The sequence below is a fragment of the Bombyx mori genome, chromosome 13, assembly GCF_030269925.1.
Source record: "Bombyx mori chromosome 13, ASM3026992v2".
Classification (NCBI taxonomy): domain Eukaryota; kingdom Metazoa; phylum Arthropoda; class Insecta; order Lepidoptera; family Bombycidae; genus Bombyx; species Bombyx mori.
Genome location: NC_085119.1, coordinates 10841774 through 10852527, shown reverse-complemented (window position 1 = coordinate 10852527; position 10754 = coordinate 10841774). Strand labels below are relative to the sequence as shown.

Sequence of the window (10754 nt, the reverse complement as noted above, 5' to 3'; positions counted from 1 at the left end):
CCCTTCAAACCAGGACCAGCAGCACCCATACCTGCGTCCTTACAATACACTGTACTATTAGTAAAATTCTAGGGGAATAGGAGGTGGAGACAGGAAGAGTTTGGGCTCTAGTAACCACTTAACACCAGGTGGGCTGTGAGCTTGTCCACTCATCTAAGCAATAAAAAAAACGCTACTAGGTACAAGTACAGATCCATCTAGTGTAGAGCGGTTACTGGTGCCCTTAGATAAAACAAATGGAATATCGTCATCCGCCAATGCCGCCACCCGTCCGGAGACACGACATCGAAGTATATATATATTTTTTTTATTGCCCTTGTAGGCAGACGAGCATACGGCCCACCTTGATGGTGAGTGGTTACCGTCGCCCATGGACTTCAGCAATGCCAGGGGCAGAGCCAAGCCGCTGCCTACCGCTTAGTATCAGTTATAATGTATGACTGTCTCAAATTTCAAACTGGAACATGACTTCTTCGCGGCAAATATAGGCAGGAAGGTTGTACCTACCCGTCAAAATACATTTTACCTATAAATTGAGATACACATAGAAATTAATATATATTACAATTCTAATAATTAAAGTATACTATATTTGTACATATTCAGGATACTGCCAGCAAACTCATCATGTACGTCATCATGCCGTTGGCATCTGCTTGCAGCTAACAGTATATGTTTTTCCAAACATTCCCGATGTACTACATAAACGAAATGGCTCCATCAGCATTTAGAAAGCATAATAATAGTCTCCGCGTAGAATTTTCACACAGATTAAAAAACCTTAGACAGCCAAAAGTTAATATTAATATGTTTTACGAAAACACAAAACTGTGTTTAAACGTGTAGGCGTTTTGTTATTTTTTACTGGAACAGATCATAAGTCTAGGTGAAATAATAATATTAATGGACCATTTAGCTGAGCCCGCGGTCATCTATGTACCTTTACCGGTGATACTGAAAAAGCCTTCGTCTTACCAGTATTCGTTCTATCCTAAAAAGTATTATTAAATTATTTTCTTCCTATTCGTACACTCTTGACAGAGTGGTCGTGGTCATGCATCAGTCGGATCCTGCGATACCGATGCTCTCGCGATGCGACGCCATGTGGCACGATGTTTCGCAGAGTGAGAGCAAGCATTTATGTTGGAGTGAGTAACATTAAATTATTTATGAGTAAATAAATATTGGTAAATAATATGGATCATACAGAAATGGTAGTAATAGGTCGAGAGAGCGAGAATTTCTTAAATACATCTTCAATCAATAAATAATCTTCAATAAATGATAGCCGAATGTACACAGATATCCTTATGTTATCACAAAGGTTCTCTGGCCTACATTTCGGACCTGAACTTTCAATTCAATCAAATAGGACTTGTTTACAATTTACTGATGATGTTTACTGTGAGTCCGCTCGGATAGGCAACAGTGACCCGTTTATTTATGCTGCGAAGTATTTAAGTGTATCAGTTTGATGGATGGGATAAGTTAGGGATGGGATATACATATAATGAAATTGAGATGGCGTAAGCTCGTTTAGTTATCCATTCTAATAACAAAAGATACACGAATGCACAGAATACGAATTGGAAAACATGCGAACAAACAAATATATTTTTTTATAACAAGAAAAAAATAATTCACGAATAATCTAGAAAGATCAAGAAACCTCGCTTGTGCAGTAGAGCTGGTATTTCAATACAAATTGATATTTCAATGTTTTAACAGTACCATTCACGTGGAAGACTACCTGAATATACAAATCTTCATCCGTTTACAGCAAACACACTAAAACTAAAATTAAGTATGTCGATTAAAAGTTAGGCAGCGGCTTGACTGTGCCCCTGGCATTGCTGACGTCCATGAGCGACGGTAACCACTCACCATCAGGTGGGCCGTATGCACGTCTGCCTATACGGCACTAAAAAAAATTAAAAAAAATTTACACGATACCTTATACGATACATGCGATACCACACTAATTCCTAATTATGTAGGTATTTTTGATTTCAGATTATGAATCACTCGTACTTTTTACGAGAGGAAAGTCCAAAATTGTCGTTTCCTGGGCCCCGTCGCCAGCTCACTACTGACCTACTGACGGATTATTGAACTTCTCGTTCGCTCGGACACATCATGAGTAAGAATATGTGTAATTATTTAAACATTTCTCGTATTTTGTTTCTTATATTTCAATTTATGATGACACATTTTGGCATAGCGATGCTACACACACAGAAGTCGTTGATTCGAGATTTGCGCATAGGTAACTATGTGTTGGCATTTTTGTGGTATTAATAGAGTTGTATTTAAGATACATACTATGTCTGCCACTAACAAAATAGACGCACACGCTTACATTTAAGCCTTTTTTAATAACTTTGCAGGCAGACGAGTATACGGCCCATCTGATGGTGAGCGGTTACCGTCGCCATGGACTTCAGCAATGCCAGGGGCAGAGCGAAGCCGCTGCCTACCGTGAAGATATTTTATGATGTATTTTCTTCAACTCTTCTTTTTATTTAATGTGTCGAATCCAGTTTTGGTCACCCCGTCGATAGGGAATCAGATCGGATCGTGTCGGACTCCAACGCCTCCATGGACTATTTTGTAAGAAAGGACACTATGAACCGCAGGACTGCTCCACAGATCAACTACAACCATTCCTGCTAATCCCATTAATATACTTAATCATTATTTTGAGACCTGGTATTATCTTGTAAACAAACACGTATATGCCCTATTGTTGCTGCAAATAAATTACGTATTCCCACAGCGGCATTTAGGCTATGCTTGCGATAACCTCTGAAACCGCCAAAGATAAGTTTTCCCGTGAGCTCGCCTGAATACCTTACAAGTTAAATATAGTTTCGAGTCGGTTTTCGTTCAGTTTCTCTAAGCATACAGAGACGCTTACGAAATTCTATAGCATCGGACATTGACATAAATAAATATTCAATCAGATAGTAAATTTATATTCAAGTTCATTTTCGATGCTTCGTGAAAACAATAGCTGAAAGCTTTATTTTGATACAAGGAGATCAAACTTTTTGTTTTAAAAAAAATGGAAACAATCCTTAGCTGTAGGCTTCGGAATGAGTGTTTTCAGAAAATGTGAGTATTTCTAGTATAGTAGAGTATAGTAATTTGACCTATTCGACTTTCTGCTACTCTCGCCTTTATAATTTATCTTAATATATTAGTATCTAGAATATACATTTTTTTAATAGCCATTGAAAACAAATGTGGATACCTATTCAAATTGTTTACAATACAGCTTAGCCGGTTGTTCTAACAGATATAATTCTCCGAAAAAAAATATTTAAATAAAGGACCTACAACTAATAAATGAATAAAAATAATAATAATTTAGGTAAAGATACTTATAAATAGAAAATCTTCGTTAGCTCACCGCCAGAAGCCTGGCAGCATTTCCACGCTGGATAGCAATGCTAATTCTTTGTGCAAAATACGTACCGGCCTTCTGGTCTCCCAAGGCCTCAAATAGTTTTTTTTAAGGTCCTTAAAAAAGCTTTTAGCAGATGGGCCCTAGGGGCCCAAAGTTTCTACCCCAAACGGAACAAAAATGAAATTGTTGGGTACGCAGCACGTCACCCGTGTCGATAAGGCGGGTGACGCCAACCCAGGTTGGACGGGTTTATGAATCTTATAAGATTTCTTGAAATCCTATAAGACGCCGGATGCCCGTCTCGTGGCGATTATTCGTGTCGATCTGAAGCAGTCGATGTAGGGTCCTAAGGCGTACGATATCGTACAAGCTCACTCGAAATTAAAACTCAAACTTTGCTAATAAACGTAAACCGAGCCGACCGATCTGTCAATACAACCGAATTTCTTCTATGTTCAATAACCGACGATCTTTTCAACAGTCTTCAAGTCTTCAATAAAATCTTCAATGTTTCAATAAATTCTTCGAGGCGCAGATGTCTTTACTCGTGCGTTTTTTGGTGATCTTCGTTCGGAGGGTCGGCGGCTGGCGGTTGGCAGGTAGTCGGTCGAGGGTCGGTCGGTAGGTCGGCAGGTAGTCGGTCGGCAAGTCGGCAGGTACCTGACAACGTCGCAGGGTCGCTTAACTACCTCGGAATGTTACCCTACAGAGATCTCGTGTAAAATACGGCTCTCGTCGAGATCATTTTCACTATGATCGGCTCGGTTTATTCGTTATATCTATTTATTTAATAAATGTATATACTAATGCCTTATACTTAACTATTCTATGTTGTAATCCCTATCGATACATATAACTTATTCTATGCTTAATCTATATGACGCGCCCGTATAAACAAAATACCCGGTCCTGAACACAGATAAATGCTGTTTGTTACATCGTTTCGGGACGCGGGCCGGGCGCGTGTTCATTCAAGTTAATATGCTAATCTTAAAACTATCGGGAATAATAAAGCAAAAGTGTATACTATTTATTTCAAAGCAACTTACGTTCTATTCTTAATAAAATCTATGTGCACGTTATCAATATCCTTATCTATCTATATGCACTCTATATAATTTATCTATTTGTTATTTATCTATTTGTTATAACTCTATGTCTATGTACGTATCTATATAAATCTATTATTCTATTCTATATTCTATTATATTCTTCAACTTATTCTATAATTATGGGGCGACGCCGCTGTCGCCAACATCCTCCCCCTCGTGCGTAGCACCGACTCCTTGTCGTGGCGACTCTATGGGCGTGGGCTCGTCGCTCGTTGCAGGCACCAGTAGGATCATCTTGGAGGCAGGTCTCTTAAGCAAACCGCCGCTCGTTCTGACGTCGACGGTTCGTACACGGTTGTCGGGACCTGGGTAGGTGTGGACAACTTGCCCGCGCGGCCATGTGTTGCGTGGCAGCGTGGAGTCCACTATGAGGACGGTATCCCCACACTGCAAGTCCTCGCCAGCTGCTCTCCCGTCGATCTTCCTGGGCAGCAGCGTGGGCAGGTATTCCTTGACCCACCTACTCCAGAAGTGGTCTGCCATACGCTGCGCCACTCTCCATGTCCTTTTGCCGGTCAGGTCTTCGTCTCTGTAGTCGCCGATGCTCGGAGCTCCGCAGGACCTCCCTATGAGAAAGTGGTTCGGCGTGAGTGCTTCTAACTCCCAACTCTCTTCCCTAGCGACGAGCGGTCGCGAGTTGATGACGTGCTCTGCCTCCAACAGAAGAGTGTGCAGAACTTCTTCCCTCGGGTGTCTTTCCTTCAGTGTGACCGCCAGCGCGGTCTTCACGGACCGCACCAAGCGTTCCCACGCGCCTCCCATATTCGGCGCTCCTGGCGGGATGAACTTCCATTTTATGTTCATCTGAGCGGCCCGTGACACGACGTCTGTTTCCCTCGCGTTCTCGATCGCCTGCTTGAGCTCCTTGTTAGCGCCGACGAAGTTAGTCCCATTGTCGCTGTAAATGACTTTGGGCGTTCCTCGCCGGGCGGCCATCCTGCGCAGCGCTAACAGCATTGAGTCTGCCGTCAGTGACGCTGCTAGCTCCATGTGAACTGCTCTCGTGGTGAGGCATGTGAACAGCACGCCCCACCTCTTCTCGTGACGTCGTCCTACAGTCACCGTCATCGGCCCGAAGTAATCGACGGCAGCACAGGTGAACGGCGGCTCTCCATGTCGTAGCCGCTCTATCGGCAGGTTTCCGGTGGGCGGTAGGCGTGGTGTACTCCGATAGACCTTGCACCACTGGCATCGGACGGCCGTCGCTCGAATGATCGATCTTAGACCTAGGATCCAGTAGCGCTGCCGCACCTCGTTCATCACCGTTGCGTGGTTACCGTGCTGGAACGCCTCGTGATAGTGTTTGATCAATAATCTCGCTATCACGTGCTTTCCGTCCAGCACGATCGGTCGCTTGCAGCCTGCATCTATGTATTGCGCTGCGTCGATACGTCCGCGCAGGCGCAACAGGCCATCTTCCATTACGACGTCGAGCCGTCGCAACTTGGGGTGACGTTCGGGATCTTTTTCACCGAAGCTCTCTCCTTGGCTGCTTCTCAGTAGGATCTTCTCCGCCTTCTTCAAGTGGGGCGGATCGAGCGGCAGCCACGCTTCTGTAGGTGCTTCTGGAGTCCTTATCTTCCATGTTGATCGGGGCTGCTTCGCTCGCGTCGTCCTCCACGTGGGATCTTGCTGCTCCAATTGTCTGGACACGCAGGCGCTCTCCTTCCGGGGTCGACACAGCTCGATAAATTGGAGGACCCTGGCTGTTGCTCTCAATAACCTGATCCAGCTCGAGAATCTGTGCGGATCGGGCGTGGGTTGAGCTTCAGCGGTCCTCGCCGTAGCGACCAGGTAGGCCTCTTTCTCTTCTCCAGACGGTTCTTGCTTGAATGTTCGCGGCTTGGGCCAGCGCGATTCATCCCACGTCAGGAACTCGGGTCCATTAAACCACCGATGCGTGTGGTCGAAATCCGCCGGCGCCTCTCTAGTTGCGTCGTCTGCTGGGTTTTGCGAGCCAGGCACCCATCGCCATTCTTGGGGCTTCGTTGACTCTTCTATCTCGGCGAGTCGGTGCGCAACGAAAGGTTTGAACGTGCGTGGGTCGGTCTTTATCCATGTCAGAACTGTACTGGAGTCAGTCCAGTACGTCCTTCTGCCGACCGCGATGTCCAATTCGTTCGCTATCGCCTGCGCCATCCTTGTCCCCAGCAGTGCAGCTTGCAGCTCCAGCCTTGGGATAGAGACTGGTCTCAGTGGGGTCACCCTGGCTTTCCCTGCTAGAAGCGTGACGCGGTAGGTGCTCTCGTCTGTCCTCTGACGCCAATAGACTGCACACGCGTAGGCCTTCTCGCTGGCGTCGGTGAACGTGTGCAGCTCCCCCTCAGTGTTACAGTACGAGAAGCATCTTGCTATTCGGAGGCCTTGCAACATGCGAAGGTTCTCCATATAGCGTTTCCACGCCACCTCGTCCTTTTCCAGGATGACGTCGTCCCAGTCGATCCCGCTCCGCCAAATGCTCTGAATGAGCGCTTTCCCTTCTATTAGCACGGGTGATGCCAGCCCCATAGGGTCGAAGGTTGACATTACCGCGCTAGTCACTTCTCGTTTGGTCGGGGTTCGTGCTTCTACATCCTTTGGGTCTCGAGGATGTGTCCGGAATCCCATCTCGTCCGACTCGTAGAACCACCGCAGGCCCAGGGTCTTTTCTTCCTTTGACCCCAGCTCTATGTCTCCTGGGGTCGCACCACCTGCGAGGCTCGCCAAGACGCCGCGCCTATTCGATGCCCAGCCTCTGAGCTCGAATTTCGCTCCACGGTGGACGACATCCACTTCGCTGGCTATGGTTATAGCCTCTTCTTCCGTCTCGAAGCTCTGCAGGTAGTCGTCCATGTAGTGGTTTCTTTCTATTGCCCGCGCGGCTTCTGGATATTGATGTCTGTACTCGTCAGCATTCTTATTTTTCACGAACAACGCCGCGCTCGGTGAACAGGCTGCTCCGAATATGACTGACGTCATTCTATACTCTTTCGGAGTCGCTTCGCGTCGATCTTTCCTCCATAGGAATCTCAGGCTGTCGCGGTCCTCGTCCCTGATTCTGATCTGCAGGAACATCTCCTTGATGTCCGCGACAACTGCGACGGGTCTTTGCCGGAACCGCAACAACACTCCGAACAGGGATTGTAGTAGGTCCGGTCCCGGCAATAGAAGATCATTGAGACTCGTTCCATCGAATTTCGCGGCGGCGTCGAACACGAGGCGTTTCTTGGCCTTCGTCGGGTGTGTGACCGCGAAGTGAGGCAGGTACCACTTCCGTTTTGATCCTGCTCCATCGTGTGGGACTTCCTCAGCGTATCCATTCTCGATGAGGTTAGTCATCTGCTTGCTATATTCCACTTGCAAGTCAGGGTCTCTGTGTAGCTTCTTTTCAACGCCTCTGAGCCTCGTCAGCGCGGACCTGTAGTTGTTAGGAAGCGTGGCTTCTTCGTCCCTCCATAATAATCCCACTTCGAAGCGGCCGTCGTCGCGTCTCCGACTCGTCTTCTCCAAGGTGTCAAGCGCCTTCGCCTCCATATCCGTGCTCGGACGCTTGGGTGCGACTCCCAGCGACTCTATCGCGAAGTGCTCCTTCACCAGTCTGTCCAAGGCCTCTTCGCGCATCGATACATGGGCGCAGGTGAGGAAGTTGACCTCTTTTGCATTGCTGTTGTCGAGGCCGTGTAGCACCCATCCCAATTGGGTGAATGAGGCTACCGGCTGGTTCCTCCTGCCCCTGCGCGTCCTTCTGGCGGCGATGAGTCCCCAGTTGTCCTGCCCGATCAATAGCTTGGGGGATCGTACATCGTAACATAACTGGTCCGCCAGGCTCCTCAGGTGCGCGTAGCCTTCGATGGTTTCCCTTTTCAGTCGCTGAGGTGCAAGGCTCATGTCGTCTATTGTGCGCGCTCCGAAGATCGTCCTCTTCTGCCGCTGGTGAAGCCCTCGAACTCGGATGTTAAGCTTCATCGAGTCCATCTTCGTTAGGGTCTTCCCGCCCACGGTCTCGAGGCGGAGCGACTCCTTGGGTCCCTTCAGGCCGATCTGCTTCGCCACGCTCGAGTCCAGGAGAGTTACCGTGGAGCCTTCGTCCAGCAGGGCCAGCACCGTCGTCGATCCCGACGGCCCGTACACTTCAACGGGCACCATCTTCAAGTACGCCCTGCTGATCCGTGTGCAGTTGATGGGAAGTCGCACGTTGTTCGCGATTTCCCTGTTCTCTGCTGGCTCTGTCTCCGGCTTCTCGTTGTGTAGCGAGTGGTGATGCCAGCGCTTGCACGTGCGGCATGGCGGTCGTTGACACGATTGCTTTCGGTGCTTACCGTCGAGGCACTTGTAACATAGGCGCGACTCCTTTGCCATTCTCCATCGTTCCTGCACTGTAGCGCCCTTGTACCTCGGACAATCGTACAGCGGGTGTCCATCCTTGCATTGCGGGCACGCCGGCTTGTCCCTCATTGCTCTGTCCGAAGTCTCGCGCTCGGTACATACGGTTGTGGCGTGCGTCGCCTGTCGCCTCGATGGTTGTCTTTTTGTTGCCGCCTCGGCCACGGCGTGTGGCCCGCACCGGTCCGCCATCTTGTTCAGGAAGCCGCACATCGTGTTGAGGTCCGGGTCTCCTTCAGTTTTATCGATAATGTGGTCGTACCACCGGAACCTCAGGATGGTCGGCATCTTGTCGACGATGCTCTTCAGCAGTTCGGGCGACATCAAATATTGGGGTTTCCGCAGCCCCCTGATCGCTGCGACGGTATTGTTAACATTGCTCGCCAGTGAGCAAATGTCGTAGGCGGAGTCGCTTATAGTCGGAAGTCTTCGTATGCGGTCTAGCTCCGCCAAGACTAAAGCGTCCGCCCTTCCATAGCACCGCCGCAGTGATTCCATTACTTCCTCCGGTGTGCTCTCGGAGTACAGCTGGCTGCGAACTCCTTCCCTGGCTTGTCCTTTCAGCGCTCTTCTCAGCCGCGCCATGTTTTGAGCGCTTGAGAAGAGTGGAGCGGTATCCTCGTAGACAGCCTTGAAGGCCACCCACTCCCTGCAGTCGCCTTCGAACGTCGGCAACTGGTGCATGTAGTCGGGTTGCGGTGGCAGCTCTTTGGTCGTTGCGCTCCTCACCGCTTCCACTATCGCCTTAGCCAGGTCCCTGTTGCTGCAATCTTCCATGTTGGCCTTGCTGACGGGGTGGTTCTCAATGTGCTCGCCTGCGGGCTCCTTGTCCATACTGCCCGCCGACGTCTGGACCCAGGCCCTGACCTGGTCCTCCCGGTCCTTTGGCTCTTCTATAATGGAATCATCGTCGTCTTCGTTTTCGGCCTGAATCAATTGCAGACGGAGTCTGGCGGCTATGGTGGCTGCTTGTGCTTCTATCAATTCTTTTTCCGCCAGCTCCGCTCTCGCTGCCAGTTCCTTACGTCGTAGCGATTTCTTCGACGCGGGTCTATTTTCACCACGTGTCCGCGTCGTTGTCTCTTCAAGTTTTGTGTTCTGGGTCGTACCGGTCGCGGAGCTCTCGTATGTTTCGTACGACGTCGCTTCTGTTGCCTCCGGACTGGATTCTTGAACCGCAGGTTCGAGTGGCTGTTCCCTCGATGATCCCTTGTTGCTCCTGGTGATCGGCATCGTTGAATAATCGCTGTATCCGGCTCGAAGGACCAGCTGTTGGGTACGCAGCACGTCACCCGTGTCGATAAGGCGGGTGACGCCAACCCAGGTTGGACGGGTTTATGAATCTTATAAGATTTCTTGAAATCCTATAAGACGCCGGATGCCCGTCTCGTGGCGATTATTCGTGTCGATCTGAAGCAGTCGATGTAGGGTCCTAAGGCGTACGATATCGTACAAGCTCACTCGAAATTAAAACTCAAACTTTGCTAATAAACGTAAACCGAGCCGACCGATCTGTCAATACAACCGAATTTCTTCTATGTTCAATAACCGACGATCTTTTCAACAGTCTTCAAGTCTTCAATAAAATCTTCAATGTTTCAATAAATTCTTCGAGGCGCAGATGTCTTTACTCGTGCGTTTTTTGGTGATCTTCGTTCGGAGGGTCGGCGGCTGGCGGTTGGCAGGTAGTCGGTCGAGGGTCGGTCGGTAGGTCGGCAGGTAGTCGGTCGGCAAGTCGGCAGGTACCTGACAACGTCGCAGGGTCGCTTAACTACCTCGGAATGTTACCCTACAGAGATCTCGTGTAAAATACGGCTCTCGTCGAGATCATTTTCACTATGATCGGCTCGGTTTATTCGTTATATCTATTT

General features: G+C 48.7%; 1 protein-coding gene across 1 annotated transcript; it reads right to left on the bottom strand.

The window, feature by feature from the left end:
• Positions 1–1660: 1660 nt before the first annotated feature.
• On the bottom strand, positions 1661–10116 carry LOC119629384 (uncharacterized). Its single transcript, XM_062671954.1, has 2 exons — positions 4666–10116; positions 1661–1750 (listed from the first exon to the last, which is right to left on the bottom strand). Exons 1-2 carry the CDS (start codon positions 10114–10116, stop codon positions 1661–1663), a joined length of 5541 nt encoding a protein of 1846 aa, XP_062527938.1.
• Between the last annotated feature and the right edge of the window lie 638 nt (positions 10117–10754).

Excerpts from the sequence above, each read along its gene's own strand:
- LOC119629384 (XM_062671954.1), bottom strand. The coding sequence starts at position 10,116 with ATGCCGATCACCAGGAGCAACAAGGGATCATCGAGGGAACAGCCACTC. Across the intron at positions 1,751-4,665 it reads CTACGCACGAGGGGGAGGAT|GTAGTCTTCCACGTGAATGG; the intron begins GTTGGCGACAGC and ends TTGTATATTCAG.